Source organism: Sceloporus undulatus, unplaced genomic scaffold, assembly GCF_019175285.1.
Source record: "Sceloporus undulatus isolate JIND9_A2432 ecotype Alabama unplaced genomic scaffold, SceUnd_v1.1 scaffold_23, whole genome shotgun sequence".
NCBI classification, from domain to species: domain Eukaryota; kingdom Metazoa; phylum Chordata; class Lepidosauria; order Squamata; family Phrynosomatidae; genus Sceloporus; species Sceloporus undulatus.
The window spans coordinates 206954-229603 of record NW_024802945.1 but is presented as its reverse complement, the minus strand read 5'-3'; the positions used below and the strand labels follow the sequence as shown (position 1 = coordinate 229603).

Here is a 22650-nt window from a genome sequence, read left to right as displayed (position 1 = left end):
TGGTAAAAAAAGCCCAGTCACCCCTCAGTTTGAAATGGTACAACCCAACCTCCCCTTGCCCCCCCCACAACGGACTGAACCATTCCTGCCCTGCGCTGATCACGTGACTCCAATGAGTCAGCACAACCATAGTCACGTGATGCACAACGCTACCCCACAGCCGGCGCCGACCGCGGTGGCTTATGGGAATTCAAAGAGGGGGCGTGGCTTTTGGTGTCTAAGCCCTCCAGGTCACGTGACAGAGTTGTTGTGGTGTGAGCTGCTTCCGCGCGCGCTGACGTCACCGCGCGTGCGTCGACGTAGTCGCCGACGTCGCCTCAGTCCCTCAGAGAGAGGGGAAGAAGAAGGAGTGAGAGGCTGCGGCTCCTGTGGCTTCTGTTAGTATCGCGGCGTCGGGCCCATGGCGATGGATACGAGCGGCAAGGAGAAGGAAGCGCTGCAGCTGCTGGCCGAAGCGGACAAGAAAGTCCGCGGCTCCCATGGCTTCTTCTCGGGGCTCTTCGGGTGAGGAGGCCCAAGGGACCAAGGAAGGGAAGAGGGAGGGAAGGGGAGGAGGAGGCAAACACACCGCAGAAGGAATCATCCCAGTCTGAGGCCGCTTGAGCTGCCCTGGCTCAATGCGAGGGATTCTGGGAGTTGTAGTTCTGGGAGACATTGAGCCTTTTCTGTCAGAGAGAGAGAGAGAGCCCTTGGGCCATAATAAACTACACTTCCCAGGGTTCCCTAGTCCTGAGCCAGGGCAGCTAAAGCAGTCTCAGGCTGGATGATCATTTCTGCAGAGGGTTTCGGGCTTCTACCTTTCCTCCTGCAGTTTAAGAACAGAGGACGAGTCCTGAAAGGATCCGCGCTTGGAAGGTGCAAATAATAACCCGGTTTGAGACTGCTCTAACTGCTCAGTGCTGGGAATCCTGGGAACTGTAGGAAGCAGTCCAAGGCTCTAACCACTAGGGCATACTGCTAGGGAAAAAGGCAGGCCCTGATGAGCAAAGGCAGGGCTGAAGCAGGCGCCTCCTCCGGGCTGAACTGAAGGAGGGATCAGGGATGTGAAGGGGAGAGGATATGATTCCTGACTCATTTCTATCCCCCCTTTCTCCCAGTCGAGGATTTAACGCTTCAAGTGAAATGCAAAGTATCAAAGCTTCAGGAAGAATGAAACGGTTTTTAAAAGGCTAAAGACATTACACATTACATTTGAAGACTGAAGAGACAGCATTTTGCTTGGTTTGCACAAAGAGAGAGAGAGAGAGAGAGGAGAGGGAGAAAAACAGAAGGATGTCTTTTTGGCCCAAGGTTTTGTGGCCTGCAGCCCACGTCTTCATCTGTCCTGAGTCCAGGAAAGGTGTTATGCCAAACCATGGTCTGGAAGCCACTGAAGTGGTTATGTTCAGCCTGGGGAAGAGAAGGTGAAGGTGTGGCATGGTAGCCATGTTTAAATATTTGAAAGGACGGATGTCTTATTGGGGATGAGAGCCAGTCTGTAGTGGTTTGAGCATTGGACTGTGACCCTGGAGAGCAGGAGTCCAGTCCTCTCTCAGCCATAGAAAGTCGCTGGGTGATCTTTGGGCAAGTCCCACTCTCTGAGCCTCAGAGGCTGGCAATGGCAAACTCCTTGTGAAGAAGCATGCCAAGAACAGCCCACGATATGGTCACTGACTTGAAAGGCACCCAGCAACAACATGTTGAGGATGGAGCAATCTGCTGCGCCAGAGACTAGGACAGAAGAGCAGTGGGTTCAAGTTACAAGAAAAGAGGTTCCATCTTAACATGAAGAATAACGTCTTGACAGTCACAGCTGTTTGGCACTGGAATGCACTGCCTGGGTTTGCGGCAGAGTCTCCTTCCTTGGAGGGTTTGAAACAGACTGGATGGCCATCTGTCAGGATGGCAGGGGTTGCTCTGGCTGGTTCTTGGGGTCTCTTCCAGCTCTATAATACTTTGGCTCTATGAGTCTATGAAACAAATTGGCATGTTTTAAAGGTACTGCCATACTTCTTTTTATACTGAAGTGGGCTCACAGGGCTCTCTCTCTCTCTCTCTCTCTGTTGGCTTTGGAGATCACTAAGTAGGGAGAAGCTTCTCTTCTCTTAGGTTAGTAGAAGCCAATGGAGTCACACCCACAGAAGAGGAATGGAGGGAGTTCCAGGGCAGGTAAAAAGGGCTTCACACAGGCCAGAGTTCCTGCTCCGGGTCTTAGTGATGGCTGGTGCCTGGGGCTGCTGCCGCCACACTGCAGAATTAATGCAGTTTGACACCGCTTTAACTGCCTTTGCAATTCCTGGGGAGCTCCCTGAGAGAGAAGGCTGAGTGTCTCACTAAACTCCAAATCTCAGAATGCCATAGGAGTTGTAGGAATGTGATTTCTTTTACCTACTCCTTGGGAACTGATTCAAAGGGTGCCTCTTTACGACTGCTGCGTATACTGTAATGGAAATCCACATGCTTCTTCAGTTTTATATATTCGGTGGCATGATAGAAAGACGAAACAGGAACCTGTTGGAGCAATCTGGTGAGGCAGGAGTAACCTCTGGAAGTGCTGATCAGGAGGTCTTGTAGCAAATATTAATTGAGAGGCGAGGGTGTAACTTAATTACAAGACGTTTAAGGAAGAGCAGAAGAGAGTATTCAATATGAGTTTTAGGGTTTCATCTCGGTGGTCTGTTGTTTGTATGAGTGGGACAATAATTGAAGATAGCTCTGGGCCTATCTTGGTTAGCAGCTGGAATAAATAGGAGACGCCTGAAAGAAAATACACAAAAGGTGATTTTCCTGAAAGCCATTGGTTTTGTTCTTGTGGAAGCCCAAAATATCTTGGTAGCTTGTCATGTAAAGAGCCTTCCTCATATCCACTGCCATATGTGTATCTTGCAGTTTGTCACTCTCACAACTAAACGTTTGGTCCACATTTTTGTTATGTTTGCAGAACTTTAGGGTTCAATTCCAGTCACCAGAGGTGGGCCTTAATCTCTTTCCAGGGGAGGCATTAATCTGTCCCCTTTCTTCACATTCGTAAATATTCTAGGGGAATTGTCCTCTTTCGCGGAAGTAAAAGGACTTGGCGGACAGTATCATACATGACCTGGATAGAAACCTGGAGGAAGCGGTTCAAACTGCAGTCTCTTGTATCATTCCATGTAGCCTTGATGCCAGTTTGCACCATGAAATCTGTACTCCAGCCTGTTCAAAACACATTTTCTTCTTTCCTGCCCCCAGCGGTTTGTCCATGAGTAAAAGTCTTCCGGTTTCATCTGTTTTTCCAGTTTTGTGCCTTTCACAGCTTCCCAGGGGCATAACTGGAGTGTTGCAATTTGACTGTTAGAGGCTTCTGGCTTGACAGAAGGCAGAGAAGGTCATAGTAGCATCTGAGCTGCTGTGATTTGGCTTAGTTTCTATTACTGTTCCAGCTTTCCAGGCTGTGTAAGGCAGAAGAGTAGTTAAGTCCCAGGTACATTTCCCAGAAGGCAGTGAGCTACTAAAGCTTAGGCAGACTAATACAATCGTGTGAGGATTAAGGATTTGTGCAAATACGTAGTGGCTTGTGATTGGTTAGTCTACCAGAGCTTTTGTCATCCTGGAAAGGTTTGCTAAGTTTCTTAGGACTAATTGCCCTCTATCAGCTCTCTCAGTAAAAGTGTGTTAGTATTGTTGATCATGCTCTTTCATTCACTGAATTTTATTGAAAGCAGGAGTGCTTATGTGAATGAAGCACCTATGTAGGATCAGCCTAGATTTGCTGTGCTTAAGGGTGGGCAGAGTTTGGAGTGAATCACAGAATCATAGAGTTGGAAGCAACTACAAGGCACCATTCAGTCCAACCCCTGACATGCAGGAACTCATAATCAAAGCATCCCCAACAGATGGCCATCCAGACTCTGTTTAAAAGCCTCCAAAGAGGAGACCACTGTACTCTGAGGGAGCATCTTCTCTTACTCTCAGGAAGTTCTTAATGCCAGGAATGTTTAGGTGAAATCTCTTCCTATAGCCTGAATCCATTGCTGGGTCCTAGCCTCTGGACCAGCCAAAAGCAAGCTGGCTCAGTCCTCAACATGATATCCAAATATTTAAACTTGGCTATCATGTCAGCCCCTTAACCTTCTCTTCTTTAGGCTAAACATATCCAGCTCCCTAAGCCATTTCTCATAGGGCAGGGCTTCCACCATTTTGGGCACCTTTCTCTGGACATACTCCAGCTTGTCTACATCCTTCTTGAATTGTGGTGCCCAGAACTGGGCACAGTATTCCTCTGAGACTGAGAGAGTGTGGTTTCTCCAAGGCTGCCCAGTGCCTTTCCATGGCTGAGCAAGGATTCAGACCCTGGTCTCCAGAATCATAGTCCACTGCTCAAACCAGTAAGCCAGGCTGGCTCTTGAAGTATCACTATATTAACTAAGGTATGGTTGCCTGTAAATGAGCCTTGATCTCTCTTCACCTTTGAAGAAGTTCAGAAGGATAACTTAACAAACAAGAGTTTGCTTCCCAACCTCAAAAACTGCAGCTGTCTGAAAATTTGTAAACGGGACTTCAGTAAATTAGAAAAGTCTGCAAGAGAGCTTCCCCCAATGTTCCAGATGCATTGGACTACAACACTCCTGAATGCTGCTCATCACTCCTAAGGCTAGCAGAGGCCTGTGGCAATTAAAACATTAATGCTGCTTGGGTTTCTGAGATGAACTATAATCCATGAAAGCTGATTCTGTAATAAATGTATTAGCCTTTATGGTGCCATGGTTCTCTGTTTGTCTTAAGAGTGACGAAGCCAACAAATAATGAAGCCATAAGATGTGGGCCTGTCTTGAAGAATCCTTTATTTGCTTAAAACCCAAACTTGGTTCTGTTCAGTTCTGGATCTCCTCCTTGCAATTAGATCTGTCTTCTCACTGAGAAAAAGAGCCTGCTCCTTTCATCTTCTATTCTAGGATGGCCTTTGTGGTTCCCCCTCCCTTATTGCATAATCTGTGGCTTGGGGTGAGTTAAATGAAGGGAGATGATTCAGGGCAGCATAATGGAAAAGCACAGCAGCGGGAGATGCTGCTTTTTCTTGGAAAACTGAATGCTTGGAGCCAAACATGGGATTACATTGTATTGTGTGTGTGTGAGAGAGAGAGATGGAAGCTTCAGTTGTCCTTGAGTTATTTATGATAAAACCAATATTTGTTTGAAAAGCTTTTTCCCTTCTTGCAAATGGGGCTTAGACAGAACCCTAATCCAGTAACCTGTTGGCAATAAAGGGAGAATTGGCCTGTGCCTGCAGCTTTCCTAGCTAGCTGTGCATCAGATTTTTTCCTGCAGGCAATGTCTGTTATTGAAGCAGCAGCAGCAGCAGCAGCCAGCGCTTGGTGGAGAGAGGAGGCAGGCGAGGGATGGAGGCATATGACAGAGCTGGTGACTCAAGGCTGATTTTCCCTCTCACAGAACGCACAGCTGAGCCCTGAGAGGCGGAACACCTCTTCACCAGGGAGCTGAAATAGATAATGATTTTTCACATGCTGTGAGAAAGAACATGGTCCATGGCTGGCAGTGATAGTTGATGGGAGGAAATGATTTGCTTCTAGGATGGAAAGGGAGTGGGAGGGAGAAATGATAAAACAGAAGTGATATACTTGAAGGCTGTTTGTTTTTCCGACCCAGAACACTTCATTTACAAGCCCAAAGAGGCACAGTCCCATTTACTGATGGATATAAGCATGTGGAGATAATCATGTTAGGTTGCTTAATGTGTATGGGAGTGTGGGGCACTAATGTATCTGGTCACAGAGTCCTGTGTAGGGTTAGGGTAAGTACAGTTGCCCCTCCACATTTGCAGCTTTGCCTTTTGTGACTTTGATTATTTGCGGTTTTGCTTAATATGTTCTCTCTAGGTCCTCCAGCGCCAATCTGCCAGAAGTTGTGCTGGAGAACCTAGAAGCTCCTAGAAAAAACACTTCTCTGGGCACTTGTAGGTTCTCCAGCATGATTCTGTGATCAACGTCTGACAGATGTTGACCATAGAGTTGCACTGGAGAACCTGGGGATTCCTAGATAGGTGATATCTTAGGTAAAAAGAATAGTGGTTTGTATTTGCATTTTCTTCTTCTTCTTACGTTCACAGGGTTCCTTCACTCCTAATCCCAGCAAATGTGAAGGGACTACTGTATACCTTACTGGACTCACTGGGGCTGTATATTTAAAGAACGCACCTACTTCTTAAAGAACAATCCATTCCATTTGAGTTCTAGGAATTGTAATTTTGTGAAGACGGATGTTGAGATCTCTGTTCACCTGCATCTTGACAAAAATGCAGTTCCAAGATTGTTGGCTATAGTTACCAAACTGGATGATGGTTGTAGGGAAGGCAGATCATTTTCTATATAATGAATAGGGAAAGTCTAAAATTTGTGGTTTTAGACAGTCCTGAAAGATTTTTTGTATGACAGTTATGAATGTGATTTTTACTTGAGGTTGCAATTGAGATCAAATACACGGTTTAGGGTATGATTTCAAAGCAGTCTTCTCCAGCCTGATCCCCTTCAAACGTTTTGGGCTCGAACTCTTATCAGGCCCAGCCAGCATCGCCAGCAGCTGGGAGTAATAGGAAATGTTAGCTGAAGCATCAAAAGACTGTCAGGTTGATGAAGGCTATTACAAAGGATTTTAGAATATAGGTCTCATTAAATGCTTTTCAGCTTAGGGAAGGTTCTAGCTGGAGGACATGTTACAGATTAAAAGGTTCTCCGGTGATTTAAAAAAAATCTTTAAAGGCTGTAACATTCCCATGTTTTCCAAACTGCCCTTGTTGTTGTGTGCCTTCAAGTCATTTTTGACTTATGACAACCCTAAAGCTTCACTTTGGTGCCTCAGCAAACTACCATTCCCAGAGTTCCATCGCCTTGAGTCATGGCCGTTAAAGCAGGCTCAAACTGCATTGTTTCTGCAGTACAATTGCATTCCAAGGAGCCAGAATAAGCCTGAAGGCATGGAAAAAGAGTGCACCATGTTCTAGTAGCCTGGAAGAATCCTTACAGAGTCTCTGCTGTGGGCATATGTCACATTCAAAAGGCTTAAAGGTTGGATCAGGGCTTTGTGGGCTGGAAATTCCTCATGCCTATTCAGTCAGTCCAACTGCTGAAAGGTTCTTACTGTCAGGAAGTTCTTTCTGATATTTAGACAGAATTTCCTTTCGTAATTGGAATCCATTGGAGCATTGAAAAACAAGATTGCTGCATCTCCCACATGGTAGACTTTCAGAAATTTAAAGATGGTCATCATCTCAGTCTTCTTTCTTTTCTAAGACTAAACATACCTAGCTTCTTCAACCATTCCTCTGGGCTTGGGTTTCAGTCCTTGTATTTGTTTCCCCTCTTCTAGACAAGATAGCTCTAAATGCGTGGCTTAAGATGTATTTAGATATACAAATATGCCTCCAAAAATATCTTACAAAGTATACATTTTGTTCCATGTTTAGAATTAGTTGCAAACCAGTCTAAAGTGGTACATTATTCTGCAATGGATAAGCCCTTCTTTTTCTGTACAGTGTTCATATGTGACCAGGTGGCTGTGTTTGTTAGTATAGCAAACTGATGCTGTGGTATTTTATTTTTCACCCTAGGGGTGGCTCTTCCAGGGTTGAAGAAGCATGTGATATCTATGCGAGAGCAGCCAATATGTTTAAAATGGCAAAGAACTGGAGTGGTACGTATCATCCCTGTAACGCTATGTTTATTAAACTCAGATTATAGTTCATGAACAGCATGCTCATATTGATGAGATGCACATCACTGCATCTGCCTGTGGTGCAGTTCCCTTCCGCTCACATTGCAGCACAGATGTGTGTTTCACAGTTTGAGACGTTGGATGCCTGTTAGCTTCAGAAGAATAAATATAACAGGCGTTGGAAGCCTGTTACCTTCAGAAGAATAAATCTATAATAGTTTGTAAAACCAGAAACTGCTAAGAGAGTCTGCTGTGTTAACCAGTTTCTTGTGAACTGATAGATTAGGTTTTATGGTTTGTGGACAGTATTCTCAGAGGAATGGCTGTAGTTCAGTGGGAAAGCATCCCCTTTGAATGTTTAAAGTTCAATTTCTGGCATCCTGTTTGGCCTGAGAAGGATCTTTCTCTCAAGCCTGGGATCATTGCTGCTAGTCATCATGAGCTAGATTTGGGTTTCCCAGACTTTGGTCCTCTAGGTGTTTTGAACTTTTGAATTCCTGGCTGTTGACCCAGCTGGCTGGAGCTTTTGGGAGCTGAAGTCCAAAAAGTGAAACAAAACCCCGGAGGACCAAAGTTTGGGAAGCACTGGGCTAGATGAACCAGTAGTTTCACTGGGAATGATGCAGCAGCCTATGTAAGGAAAAGGTGAAATCTGTTTTGTTTGTCTTCCAGAAGTCTAAATGTATTTTAGGAGGTGGTAGTTGTGTGGGTGGTAAGACGAGAGCTCTGCAGTCAGATGCTTAAGCCTCTGAACAATTAGCAGCATAATAATAACTATAGGAATATGAATCCAAACCCCATTACTCTAGCCATCTTCATGTTTCTAGATCAGGGTTGACAGCTTGCTGCCCTTCAAAATTTTTGAGTTTCAGCTACTAACATTCTTTGCCTTTGGCCAGGCCTTTGGCCAGGCTGTGATTGTAACTGATGGAAGTTGCAGTCCAGCAACACTGGGAAGGCCACAAGCTTCCCAGCCCTTTCTAGAAATAAGAGGGATTTTTATTTTATTTATATTCAGCCTTTTCTCCAGAGCTACAACTCAAGATGGCTTATAGTATAGAGTAAATCAAAGAATGCAACAGTTGTTGTTTAAAAGTATCTAAACTATGTATATCAGTCAAAATACAGTAGTTTAGAACGTTATCAAAAGTTCTTTCTTAAAAACAGCCAATTCTGTTTGACATGGAGACTCTGGTTTTGGATCTGTAATGTGCTTTAACAAATTCCAAGTCTTACACAGCCATATATCATCCCCTTTTCTCTCTTCTAGCTGCTGGGAATGCTTTCTGCCAGGCTGCTCAGTTGCACCTCCAGCTGCAGAACAAGCATGATGCAGCCATGAGCTTTGTGGATGCAGGCAATGCCTTCAAGAAAGCAGATCCTCAAGGTGCGTAAAGTGGATTCTCATCTTATAATGCTGTCTTATCAAAGCTCAGGCCGGATTTGATTATGAGAAGGGGTATGTAAGTGCAGTAATGTTTCATGGAATGAGGTCCATTTGTACTGCACAAGTATTCTAAACGCTTGCATCTTAGATGCATAGTAGATTGTTTTGTTGCCTATGCAGACATGTTTAAACAGCAGAATTTAAATTCCAGAACTTTCCATCATTCAGAGTACACAAAGTCTTGGGTTTAACCGAATGCACAGTTTCTTGCTGAAAAATGCATATTGTATTCATACTCTACACTTTTTTGTAGTTGCCTACCCATCCTGTCTGGTGGCTAAGACAGGGGGACAATGCCTACAACTGAATAGTCATACTTTGGCTAGAGAGAGAGAGAGAGACTGATCTTGTCTTATTAAGGCAGTATAATTGAATGCAAGCAGTTGTATTGGACTTGGTTGCATCTTGGCAACCAAATGCTGCCCTGTAAATGCTTCCTCACTTTCTCCAAAGCTGCAAGTCACGTAGGCTGTTGAAGGGCGGAAGCTACGATGCCAGCTGGCTTCTTTGCATTATGCACTGAGATGTCCTGCTTTAGTAGGAATCCTTAGTCTGCAGCATTGCATAAGAGATGCAAGTTAACAAATCCCCTCCCACTGGGTTGTGTAGATCTTACAGACATGAAATCCATAACTCCAGTTCATGAGTGTATTTGACATTTAAATATCTCTGTATTCAGACCTCATTTTAGGGGTTTCTTGTGTTTATACTCATGAACAGATGTAAGAGTCCTAAGACTCTTCTGTGTAATTTGATATGAAATAACAAGGATAACTAAAGCCTTTCTTTCAACTTCGCTAAACTGTGTGAAATTGTAGAGATCAGGAAAGTTGCTTCTTTGGATTACAACTCCCAGAATGCCTTAGTCAGCATGGCCATTGGCAATATTAGCTGGGGAATTTGCGGTGGTGTAGTTGACAACAGTGATCTTTCCAGCCTCTGGTGAGACAAGGATACAACGTCAAGACATGCTCACCCCTTGAAGGCAGTAGTTTTGAGCAGGTTCTTCAGTCCTCTTCTTGTTGTTTGTTTTCCTGCAATGTTAACTAGGGTATGCAGGGCCTTTGCTCTGTGTTTTCTTTCTGTCGGAGATGTACTTCGCCTCTTAAAGAGGATTCCTCACTCAGGATTTTGTGTGTCAGACTTCTGGCATTTATTAACAGGAAAAGAGGCAGGCAAATAAACGAGGCGCCAGCGGAGGAGGAGGAGATCGCCTTCTCCTGTGCCTGCCTTGACTCTGTCAGTAATTTCTGGGGGAAAGATGATAAAGTAACCTGAGGAGAAAACAAATTTAATCCTCCCCAGGGATTTGCTTAATCTTTTGGAGATTTGCATTCTGATTATCGGCTGTGGTGGCAGAGCTAAAGAGTGAGCTTCAGCCTTGTCACTGAGGGAGGCAGAGCATTGGGGATGGTCAAGGGCAAGCACCAGCAACATGTTTTTTAAAAGAGGTGACATTAAATGGCTGTCACCCTTTGGATTGTCTGCCTTTAGTTTGTGTTTGGTATGGTTTGGTTTGTGTTTGGCTTGTGTGAGGACAGCCTTGCATTCTGCTGGTGATGGAACAGACAGTGGGAATGGTCCTTACCCACCCTTTTAAGATGTGTGCCAGAGAAGCTCAAATATTCACTTGCAACTCTTGGCTTTGCTGAACTGATTCTGATGAAAGATGCTGGGTTTGAATTCTAAAACCCATCATTATTTAATAACAGAAGAGTACATGTCTCCATGTAGGACTTTAGGAGTTTTCCTGGGTGCCACCATTGGGTAAAGTAAAAGACATTTTTAGTGGTGAAACCTCCAAAGTGATTACTCCAGATCCCACTTTAATGTTTTGGTACTGGATTAAAGCTTTTAATATATATATTTAAACTACCATGTTTGTATGTGTCTATGAATTTGGTGTCAGAGTGGCATATGAATAGTTAAATGAAACACACGCTTGCAGTTGTGGAGAAGATTGTTAGTGGAGCCAGAGGGAAGGGGACTCAGTGGGATAAAGTAATCTTGTGCTGAGCATTTAAAGTTACTTTGGAAAGCTTGGTTCTGTTTTTGAAATGTTCAGCCATGACTGCTTCTGTTCTTGGACCAACTTTTCAGTAAAACTGCCAATGCTGCAGTTCTTCAGTAGGCCACGTAAGGGCAGCATAGGATCCCACTCTCTTGATACTAGAGCCCAGGCTATACAGCTGTGCATGCCTCTTAAGTGGTCAGGAGCATTGGATAATCGCTGAAGTGTTCTCAGAGCAGAATTTGGGTGTGGGGCTAGTTGCATACGTCCCTTAACTGTTGAGAATACAAATTAATCAATTCTCCAGGACTGCTTTGTGTCCTGTTCCAGCTCCCAGAAGATCTGCAGACCTCAGCAGCTTTTTCTTAAGTTGCTATTAATCCTCAGGGAAGGAATTGTGCTGTACATATATATACCCACAGCTTTGTTCCTTACTGGGAGATGGCTGTCGGGTGGCTTTATTTCCTCATTTTATCATGTTTAAAGCTGGCAACACTGTCTTCTTCTTTTATTAACAGAGGCCATTAACTGTCTCCTCAGAGCTATTGAGATCTACACAGACATGGTAAGCTAATGTCATATGTGTGTGAAGTTCAGAACTTAATTTTAAAAGATTCAGAATATTTCATGCATTTTATATTTGGGCATGGAAATAGCACCTTTTGTGCAATATACACAGCCTCCCATATAAAAATATTACTGTTTATGCAGAAATAATTTTCTTTCATGCTGACAAACCACGTGCAGCTCTGTGCAAATGAATTTTCCCAAATGAAGTTCCAAATAGTGAAGAAAGCTTGGAAAATGGGCAGAATTCCCTGTATTCTCATGGAGCAGGGAGAGAAGTACTGAAATCATTCATTGCATTCTGGAGTGAAATAAATGAAGATTTATATTATTACTCCCAGCAGCAAAACCTATAATAGTAGTCCAGTAACAGTTCGAGGGCCACAAATGTTTCATCTCTGACATATAAGACAGTGTGTATATATGTAGACAAGCACAATGTTACTGGTGTTGAGAGTACTTAAATATATAGCAGGTTACTTTTTCTAAGTGAATCAAGAACACGTTGAAGCTGGTATGGCTGATCTCTAGCCTAGATTACTACTCTTTTTTTGTAAACTTGTGCAGGTTTGTTGAATCCTTCAGTCTCCATGTGTGCCAGGTGTACTTTGATAATGCATCATGCCTCTGAATATGTATTTTGCTTGAAGGCTGAGAGAACATTTGAGTGGATACAGATTGATTTCTAGGGTTTCACTGAGAGCCAGGAGACTCAAGATAGTTGCCAGATTTCAGCACAGTTAGATACTACCTAGGACCTAAAATTGGAGTGCTTTGGGGCTATGAGGGCTACACATATGTACCCATTGCCCCTGGATGTTCATACCTGTTTTATTCACTTTCTGTCTTTCTCTTCTTTTAGGGCCGTTTCACTATTGCAGCCAAACACCACATAACAATAGCAGAGATCTATGAGACGGAGCTTGTGGACATTGAAAAGGTATGATGATGATGATGATGATGAGTATGATGAGAAGAATTTGAAGTGTTCATTTTAATCATGCTTCTTCTAACAGCCATGTTTCAGATGATTCCCAGGGGGAATTCAACCTTGATCTGTTCAAGGACCCATTTGTTTCTCTTTTTGGTTATTCACAGTATCCTCAGTACTCTTTTCCAGCACCACATCTCAAATGAATTGATTTTCCTCCTGTCTGCCTTCTTCACTGTGCAACTGTTAGAATCCTGTTAGTATTCTACCAGATAGTGTTTTGTAGTATAGTATAGTAGTTGGGGGATGATGGGGCTTTAGCTGCAGTAGAAAAGTAGATAGTGATAGTTAGTGCATAGCAGGGCCAGGTGTCTTATCTAGTGGCCTTGAGGGCCTGGCTCTCAGAGCGCTCAGAGCTGGGAATGTGTTTTCACTTCTGTGGGAACCAGGAGGGGCTTCGCTTGGCGGGTTTCTGCAAGGGAGGGGATTTTGGCTTTTGGGGATTCTGTTACTTTGTCTTTGGGAGGGTGTGGTTAGTCTCAGCTAAGAAGCTGAGTGAGGCACATGTCTGATTCTGGATCTATCAATAAAGTGCTGTTGATTATATCAATCAAGCTGACTGGTTGATTGTCTGGGATTCTGGGTGCTAACTCTGACAGCAGCTCTCACATCTGTACATAATGATGAGGAATGCAGTGGATTTGACAATTCTGTCTTTAGTGCTCATTTGTATATCTTTACTCTTTATTATTTTGCCTAGTTCTTTCATAGTTGCCCTTCACATTCCTAGTTTTCTTCTTTTTTGGCAGCAAAGCAGTGGAGGATAGAGAGATTTGGAGATGTTTCATCCACAGGGTCACCATGTGTTGGGGTCAGCTTAACAACAAACAACAACATGTACCTTTGCTCTGAACCCAAAGCTTTTGTTTGACCTTATGTTCTCATCCTTCCTTTTCTTCTCTGCTTCCTTTCCAGGCAATAGCTCATTATGAACAAGCTGCAGATTACTATAAAGGTGAAGAATCTAATAGGTAATTGGAGAGTTCTGTTATTCCTGTCCCCTTTTCTAGTTGGGTGTTCAGAGCAGATAAAATCACTGCTTTATGGTAACTCTCTATGGTAGCTCTTGGATAGGCCTCAGAAGGAGATGCCAGGGATTTGCTGCTCTTATGGGATTTATCACATGAGGCACCTTTTTTTTTCTTGGAAGGAGGACTCTTCAGTGTGCTGCTTAGCCACCTTATAAACAACTTTGTAATGCAGTGGGTCCCCTGAATGGGTGCCTTGTGTCAGTAGTGGATGAAACAGCTCAGTCCAGATAAGGCAGAGTTGTTTATCAAAATCTAATTGATTTAGGAGTTGCTGACTCTTCCTGGAAGAGTTGAATAGTCCGCCTAGACTTCAGTGCTTTAAGACATTCAGGTAGTAGCTTTGATCAGGAGTGCTTTTCCCTATTTAAATGAGTATCCCAGAGTACTGCCATATATACTCAACTATAAGTCGACCTCATGTATAAATCGAGGGCAAGTTTTGGGCCAAAATTATGGATTTTGCTATAATGTCAAAGAACATACAAATTTCCAGCAGACATAACTCTTTGTGCTTACTCTTAAGGCTAGATGGATGAGAGTAGAGGGAGTTAGTGCTTCTACAACAGATTATACTCTTGCTTTTCACTGGGGGATGGTTCCTTCTTTTAAATAAGAGTTAAGATACAGTACTTACATTGACGCATGGATAAGTTGACTCAGGTTGTACCCCCATTAAGGTCCTATGTTTTTTGCTATCCGTGGGGAAGGGGGGAGTCCGGAACAAGAGCTGACTAAATAGCTCCATTCAGGCAATACCTTGGCAGCCTAGTTCTCTTGGATAAACTATTACTGGTCCTTGTTCAGAAATTACAGTGGTCTGTCATGGGCCACCTGAATGGACAAGACAGCATTGAACTGTGGAACAAGAGTTCTGCCCAAGGCAAACTAGCCCAAGTCAGAGACATGTCTTGCCCAAAATAGTTGTGAAGATGGATCAAGTGTATTTGATTTGATTTATATCATTCCTATCCTTATAAATAGGCCAGTGCGGTTAAATTTTGTTGCCTGCTCGGCATCTCAAGGCAGACTTTTGATCAAACCCAGTGTGGGCAGAATGCTGAAAATAAGAGTGTGAGTCAGGGGGCTGCATGTTTTAGTTATATAACTAGTGTGACTTGAGCATATTTTCTGTGAGCTTCACAAATGACAAGGTGATATTAGTGAATACATGGCAGTGACAGCTTAGGTGGAGGAGATGGGTGCAAAGCTCCCTCTTTTCACTCTCCTTGCAGGAAGTGTTGTCCTTCCTGTACACATAATATCTGCATTAATGTTGATTTGTATCTTGTTTTTCATTTTAACCTTCCTGAATAAACCATCCTGAATATTTTTCTTGTTGAAAGGTGGTGTATGCCTTTACATACACACCACATGTGTACCACAGAACTGTGGTTTAGTGGGCAGTTTAAGAAATAAAATAAACAACAAAAAATACTTTCTCTGAATATACCGACCACTTATCCTATATAAATCTGGCTTTTCCTAGCCAGATAACCTCTAACCTGAGGAAGAAGAGGGTTCAAAAATTGACCAGGGAGTGGAGATGGGGGAAGTAGTAGACATTTTCATGGGAGAAGTGGAGCAATTGGGGAAATGGTCAAGGCTCCCTTCGATAGACTTGGGAAAATTCCCTCCAGATCTCTTTGCTTTTTATCTCATTCATATGACATTGCTTCATACTGAATATCACTTTTAGGGTGAAGGCAGTGGACGGACTGGCTCATAGAAACATAGATTTGGAAGAGACCACTAGATTTCCATTCTGTGGTAGATGCGCACATACAAGTCAGAGCCCTATGGAGTTTTAGGGAAGCCTCTGCTTTCTTGGTGTCATAGCTTTCTCCCTCCAAAGAGCAGCTCCTTCTTGTGCCCTCAGGTCTCAACCCTTTCCCAAAGAGGGGTGTGGAGCAGCAAGCTGGTCTGTCCTTCACATTTTAATTGATGTTCAATGTGTTTATCTTTGACACATGTTGCTTCACTATGCCGTCCCACCACATTTGTTCCCTGTCTGCCTATATCTATGTGGCACTATTTTGTTGTGCTTCAGTGCCTAAATTTTTGGACAGCACCAAAGATAACAGAGCTTTCCTTCTACATGTTTGACAAATAATGGTATAGCCTTGCAGGGTGACTGATCTAGGTTTATTGACAGAGTCTGAGTTATGTTTTAAGTATGCTTGGCTTAATCGAGGGGTAGGCCGCATGGCCTCCTTCAGTTCCAGTAACCGTTGGCTTGACCATTGACTATGCTGCCTGGGGCTGCTGGAGTTGTAGTTTCTAGCCTTAGGACAAAGTAGGGAGAATTTTCGCTACCAGGCCTCTTATTCTAGTTCTCATTTTATAAACATTATGTTTTCAGTTCGGTTGAGAAGAGGGTGCCTCTGCCTGGCAAACAAATAATAGAATTCCCAGACAAAGAAAGCTCTTTGTTTGCCTTAGTCCAACATCAGTATATGTTACTCATCCATAGAACCCTGGCGAAACAACAGTCTTTCTTTCCCCTTTGGGTTGGCTTGCCTTGTCTGTAAGATCTCTTGTGTTTTGATCTTGCCAGTTCTTAAGCTGATCCTTTTTGAAGTCTTAGAGCCAACTGACATTTCCACATATGTGCATAGAGGGGAGAGATGTGGGGTTGGGTGGTGGCTGTTGGCTGTTCTCTTCTTTGTTCAGATGTCTCAAGCTCATCTTCCTCTTTCTGTAGCTCTGCTAACAAGTGTTTGCTGAAAGTGGCAACCTATGCAGCTCAGCTGGAGCAGTACCAGAAGGCTATTGAGATCTATGAGCAGGTCTGGTTATTGGTGTCCCCACCCCTGTTTTCCACAAACTCCTAATTGAAGTTGTAAATTATAAATAGCTTATTGATCATGTTTTAGTATAATATATGTAAATTAAACTGGAGTCAGGGTTACATAAAATCACATATCCAGGCAGTCTGAATTTAACATCTGAAAAGGGAATGGTTTTTAATATAGCTTAATTGTATTTGGACAAACTATATTGTCAGAATAATAATAATAAGTTTTATTTATAGACCGCTATTCCGCAATGATCATAGCGGTGTACAGTAAAAATTGCAATACAATACAAAAAATTGCAAGGCCTCTCTCCCCCTCAAGATGGTGGTCAGGAGGAGGGCTCTTAGTCTTTCCAGGCCAGGCCTCGTCTCTCTCCCTCGAGATGGTGGTCGGGGGGAGGGCTCTTAGTCTTAGAAGGGCTATGTAATTTCTCTCTGACAGTGGAAGAGGAGAATGCCAACTGGGCACCAAGTCTATGGGAGTTTCAAGCAGTGTGCTGACCCCAATGAAACTGAATGTAGTCTCCAGAGCTTGTTTAAATATGTGTCTGTGATTATATGCTGCTTTTTGGCATCTCTTAGGTGGGCACCAGTGCCATGGACAGTCCTCTGCTGAAGTACAGTGCAAAGGAGTATTTTTTCAAAGCAGCCCTCTGCCATTTCTGCATTGACATGCTCAACGCCAAGGTTTGGACAACTTTTTGTATTCCTAGAGAAGTCACTAATTTAAATATTACAAGGATCTGTAATTCCAAGGACCTGTAGAATCTACTGTGTGGAATAAAGCTGCTCTATAGGAAAGGCTTGATCCTTTCCAGATATCTGCAGGATTTGGGGAGAGTGCAGCACTGTAGATTTCTTGCATCATATGAGGGGAGGTAACAGGTTGCCACACTAGTAGATGCAGAGTAGAAGCTTGCAGGGTCTGAAAATTTTAATTCTGGATCACAGCCTGAAGCCATGTAGTTGTTATTTTTTTAAAGCAAGAATTTGATCAAAACATTAGGTTGATAGCATGAAGCCCATGTATAATTCTGGCAGGGAGAGGGGGGCTTTTCAGCATGTTGCAGCAAGGAATTGGGGCTTCTGGTGGTCCAGCTTGTTAAAACCTGGATAGCCATGTTACTGGATTCTTTGACTGCCTAGTAGCTAACTAGCTGCCTATTCCTTTTCTTCCCTAAATCAGTTGGCTGTACAGAAATATGAAGAAATGTTTCCAGCTTTCTCAGACTCCAGAGAATGCAAACTGGTTAAAGTGAGTAGCTTTTACTGGGCCTTCGAAGTACACACTAGATGTTTGCTAGCTCATTTGTTTTACATGACTGGAAGAGGCTTTTGTCAGTCTTGTAGTGTACAAGGTATCCCTGTGTTTATATAAAACAAGAAAGTGATGGTGAACTGGAAGCAAGAGGCTATGTGCTCAAACTATGACAAAGAAAAAGGAATATTGAATAAAGGATTTGTGGAAGGGAGCATAGAAGTAGTTCCTGAATATGAACTCCAGAATCCAAAAGATGTCAAGAATTGGCAATATTTAACTATTCAAATCTTGTAGTTTGTTTTCCCACTCTGGGCCTGTTGCTAGCATTAAACTTGGATCTCTCCCAAATCACACGGCACAGTTCTCCAATCTGGGTGCCTCTTCAGGCAATGAAGTACATGTACTGAAAGCATCTGTCTTTGGATTTTTCTCTGGTCAGTGGTTAAAGGTCACAGTGGGATGGATGCTGCTGCAGTCTGTCACCTTGCTGTGTTTGGGAATCAGTCCTAAAATTCACTAATCTCTTTTTTTCTTCATAGAAATTGCTTGATGCTCATGAGGAACAGAACATTGACAGCTACACTGAATCAGTAAGTTTCTTCTCTGGCCATTTCTTGAGAGCCTGGTGAACATTGTGAGCTGATAGAGTATCTAATGTCTCTTAAAGAATCTAAGGGGTTTGGCCTGGTTAAGAAGCTTTAGACTGAGAGGTTGCTGTTGAGATGGCTCATGTTGTCTCCAGCTGGTGGTTTCTAGTGTTCATGGACTTTTTCATAAGAAGGAAAACGTTGGCTTCACATTTAATGTGTTGAGAAGAAGAGCAGCCAAAGCTGGAGTGAAAGAGACTGGCAGCGATGGGCACTAAAAACACAGAAATTGTTTAGGGGACCAACAGTTAGAGGCACCTAGACCAAGCTTTTTTTATACTCTGGTGACAGCATAGAAGGAAAAGGAGTCTGGTAAAAATAGCAGCTGTGGGAACAACCTGGTAGCTGCCATTCTTGGCGACTGGCTCTAGCTTAGCATCCAGTACTTCCTTGTCATAGAACCACTCCAGGAAGGCCAGTTACTAACCTGTGTTCTATATTCATAACATCAGGGTCCTGCTTTCCAAGCCGAAGTTCTTTTTGCAAAAATTAACCTTTCTTTATCCAAGATAAACTACTCCTGGTTTTTATTTTCCCAGCAGAACTGGAAACTGCTAGATTGCTATAGACAGATATTACTGGTTTTTTAGTGTAATCAAAGAGAGGTGATTAAAAACGTAATAGGTGTAACAGCAAGACAGATCAGCTTAGCCTTTATCAGTGGCAGCACTCAATGGTGGAATTGCCTGTGGAATTTGGATAGCTGGCCCTTAAACTGTTGCCATCAGCTAGTAAAAGTTTTTTTCTGAAGTCTTCCTTTAGTTCTGCTTCCTTCCCTTGTAGATTGTTTATGATGCTGTGATATTAGCTGTTGTAAGCTGCCATAAGTAGTCTGCATGTATTAGAAAGGCAACTTTGAAATGCTTTTATAAAAATTAAATCTATTATAGAAAAGAGAATGTTATGCACTAAAGTTGAATTTAGTTGCATTTTAATAGTTCACCTTGACTATTGACTACTCCTGGCTAGAGATTTGTTGCATCTCAGTTCTTGTGTTTTTCTGCCACCAGGTGAAGGAGTATGACTCTATCTCTCGTCTTGACCAGTGGCTCACTACCATGCTCCTGCGCATCAAGAAAACCATACAGGGTGAAGAAGAGGACCTGCGCTAAGCCCTGCCCTGCCCCACCCTCTGCTCCTCATCTGCAGAATCCTGCATGGATCAGCTCTGTGGGAGGCAGGAGAGGGGTCTTGGCACAAAGGAACTGGACTTGAATGGCAATTGGTTTATTACGGCTCCCTTTCTCATAACCCCTCTCCCTGCCACCACATCTTTGTACAGTACTGCAGGAAGCCAGGCAGGGGAGTGTCACTTGTGGACTAGCTCTGACTTGAAGAGAGATGAAGACTGTAACATGAAGTTCTCCATTTTTTGTTGCCTCACTATCCCCTTCTCATATCAGAGCGTATCGCTTCTTGAGCCAGTGTTTACATCCTTCTGATAACTTAAAACTTGTGTGGCTTTAGCAGGTTCGACTGATAGCACCACTTCCTTCTCCTCCCCCCAAATCTTGTTGAAGCTCATCTCAAGATGGGACATGACCTCTTCTTTGCAGCAGAAGAGATGTCCAGCCACTGTGGCCTCATCCTACCCTATCCCTCTGTCTGCAGCTCTTAGAATTGTACCAGCCTATCTCCTGTATTCAGAGATTGCAGGACTGGGTTGCGACGTCATCCCGTTCCTTGAACGTACCAAAAGGGGAGCATTGCTTCCTCTTCTAAAGATTGGCATGATGAGCATGTCAGAGCATGTCTCCCCTGGAGACTGGCTCCCTGCTGCCCTTTCGAATACTTGCATCTATCTCAGATCTCCCAGAAATTCCTGATATGTTCTGGCATATATTGAACCTGTGCTTCTCTTCCTAACTTCTGGTATGCTTTTTCTTGCACCTCAGATGTGTACCATTTTTCAATTTAGGTAGGAAGGTGTCATCCCAACTCTTTCCCTTGCCTTTAGGTGCTGAGTCACTCGCCCCCATATGGGGCTCATAATATATACCTATTGCCAGCCACTAGGGGATGCTGGGTGTTCATTCTCTTGTTGTCTGTATGTGGCAAGAGGCAGGCAAATCTTGAACCATGCAGCAGGTAGCCAAAAACCTATTTAATGCTAGTAACTCTGTCTTGTGTGCCAGCCATCTTAATAATTACCATCTTGTCTTGCATGGTTCACCCCTTCATACTTAGTTTGGAAAGAGCATTTCTTTTGCCAAGTATTCCATGTTCTGTATGCATTGTCATGAAGCTTTGCAAGGTTTTTTTTCCCCTTCTGAGTTTCCTCTTGTGTTGGCTTTAAAAAAGAAGAAGAAACTTTATCATGTAGCCTGGGCAAAGAGTTTGAAATTTCATGGGGGGTTCTTGTGTTAACTTTTTATAATTCAGATGTGTGGGTTGGGTGCAATGGGGATTGGAATTAAGAAGCGCTGCTGAATGTTCTCAATTGTTTGCCCAAACGTGATGGAAGATAGCTTGCGCATAGCAAACAATTAAAAAAAACTTTGCATGGGTTGGGGGGGGGGGGGGGAAATCTTAAAGTAATGTCCATCTAACAGTAGTCTCTCTAGCTTAAATTCCTGACGCTTGTCTAAGTGACTTGCATGTTTTTAGATGTATCTGTCCTCCCAGCCACCGGTGTTTCAGGACTAATTCCTTCACCTTCCCATCAGCCCTTCTAAATTGTTGTTTTTGCTTCTGAACACTGGCTGTGATTCTGTCTATAAACACAGTTGTACGCTTGAATCTGCCTGACTGTATGTGTGATCTTTTTAAATATATATATACTGGTAGATTTGGGCAGCATTTGAATGAACTTGATTTTCAGCTTCTCATCCTCTACTAAGCGGTGGGGCTTAGAGGGCAGTCTGCACTTAATAAAGGGCAACATAACCCTCCGAGGAAAGCAGCACTGTGGTACCTGTATGAATTATGCAAAATAAACTTGCACATGTCCTTTTGGACGCTGCATTATGCAAGACTGTGAATCTCCATCTTAACTGGAATGCCTCTGGTCTGGCTCCGAAAGTTTCACATGGTTTGTCAGGGATGGTGGGGGTTTCTCAAAACCTCTTTGGGGAACCTGGTTCTGGAAGGCTGTTCTGTTGCACACTACTTGTGCCAAAACAAAGGCACATGGTCTCATTCATGGCGCAGAATAAGAATTGCTCCACTGTTTTAAAAGGAGATTCCTAGATACTGAAAAAGCTACTCTTTAGTGCTGTAAAGACCCAGAACTGCAGACAGCCTTGTCAGCACTGCATCCAAAATATAAGGCATAGTTTGTTGAAAATGAATAGATCTGAACCTTGCAGTTCCTCTGAAGTGCTGCCTGAATTAAGGAAAAGCTTTAATTATGAGGTCTTTGATTTAACCAAATGAAGTCAGTACGTTTGTAGAATCTAGTAAGGGGAGAGATAGCAGTGAAAAGCAGGCTGTAATTACTATATTGGAAGTACTGGGTATTTGAACCTAAGTAAGAATACATCCATTGCTATTAAAGTCATATGAAAACGTAATTCAGCCACACTTAATGAAAAGCACATCACAAAAATCCAAACGAAAGGCTTGTCTGTCTGCTTCCATTCAAGGCAGGTTTCCAGTTTAATGTCCTTTTCTAATTTGGAAAAGGAAAAGGAGAACTAAGTGTGAATCTGCTCTCTGGGAATTGGGCCGCTGCTGGTCAGCCCTTGTTATTTATTAAGGGCACGTTTAAATGTACAGTAAAGGTTTAAATGACTGTGCCAATTAAGCATTTAAAAGTCTTGAGTTCCCAGAGTTAATCACATTCGCATAGAGATAACAGACGGTTTGCCTTCCCTTGCAGACTCAAGTATCCTGCCTTGCAACCTTTTTCTGTGCTGTGTAGGATTCTACTTTTTAAAGCCTCTTATGTTTGAAATAATTATCTTAGACATGGGTTATGGAGCATAGCCTCTCCATGGGAGACTGGCAGAGCTTGCACTGTCTCAGGCTTTTCAAGCTTGCTGTCACAATGGCAGTGGTAAGAAGAAAGGGATATTTTGCTGCTGGTCATTGTGTTCCTTACGTTTTTGACCATCGTCTTTTGTCAGAGCCCTCAAATGCACTCAAGAGCGTTAGTCAACGGCAGTGAATACACCAAAAGCCACCCCAGTTTTTTGTTTTACGTTTGCTTTCGCACAGATGGTACTACATTAATAAACGTATCTAAACTTATCTTAGCTCTGATTCTCAATATTC

General features: G+C 43.2%; 1 protein-coding gene across 1 annotated transcript; it reads left to right on the top strand.

Annotated features, from left to right (window-relative positions):
- Window positions 1-317: 317 nt before the first annotated feature.
- Window positions 318-21174, top strand: LOC121917524 (alpha-soluble NSF attachment protein). The gene is made up of 11 exons (XM_042443566.1): window positions 318-504; window positions 7583-7665; window positions 8957-9073; window positions 11663-11709; window positions 12574-12651; window positions 13618-13673; window positions 16435-16519; window positions 17110-17214; window positions 17714-17782; window positions 18328-18378; window positions 19446-21174. The coding sequence occupies exons 1-11, from the start codon at window positions 401-403 to the stop codon at window positions 19545-19547; spliced, it is 897 nt and encodes a 298-aa protein (XP_042299500.1). The 5' UTR covers window positions 318-400; the 3' UTR covers window positions 19548-21174.
- The last annotated feature ends 1476 nt before the right edge of the window (window positions 21175-22650 follow it).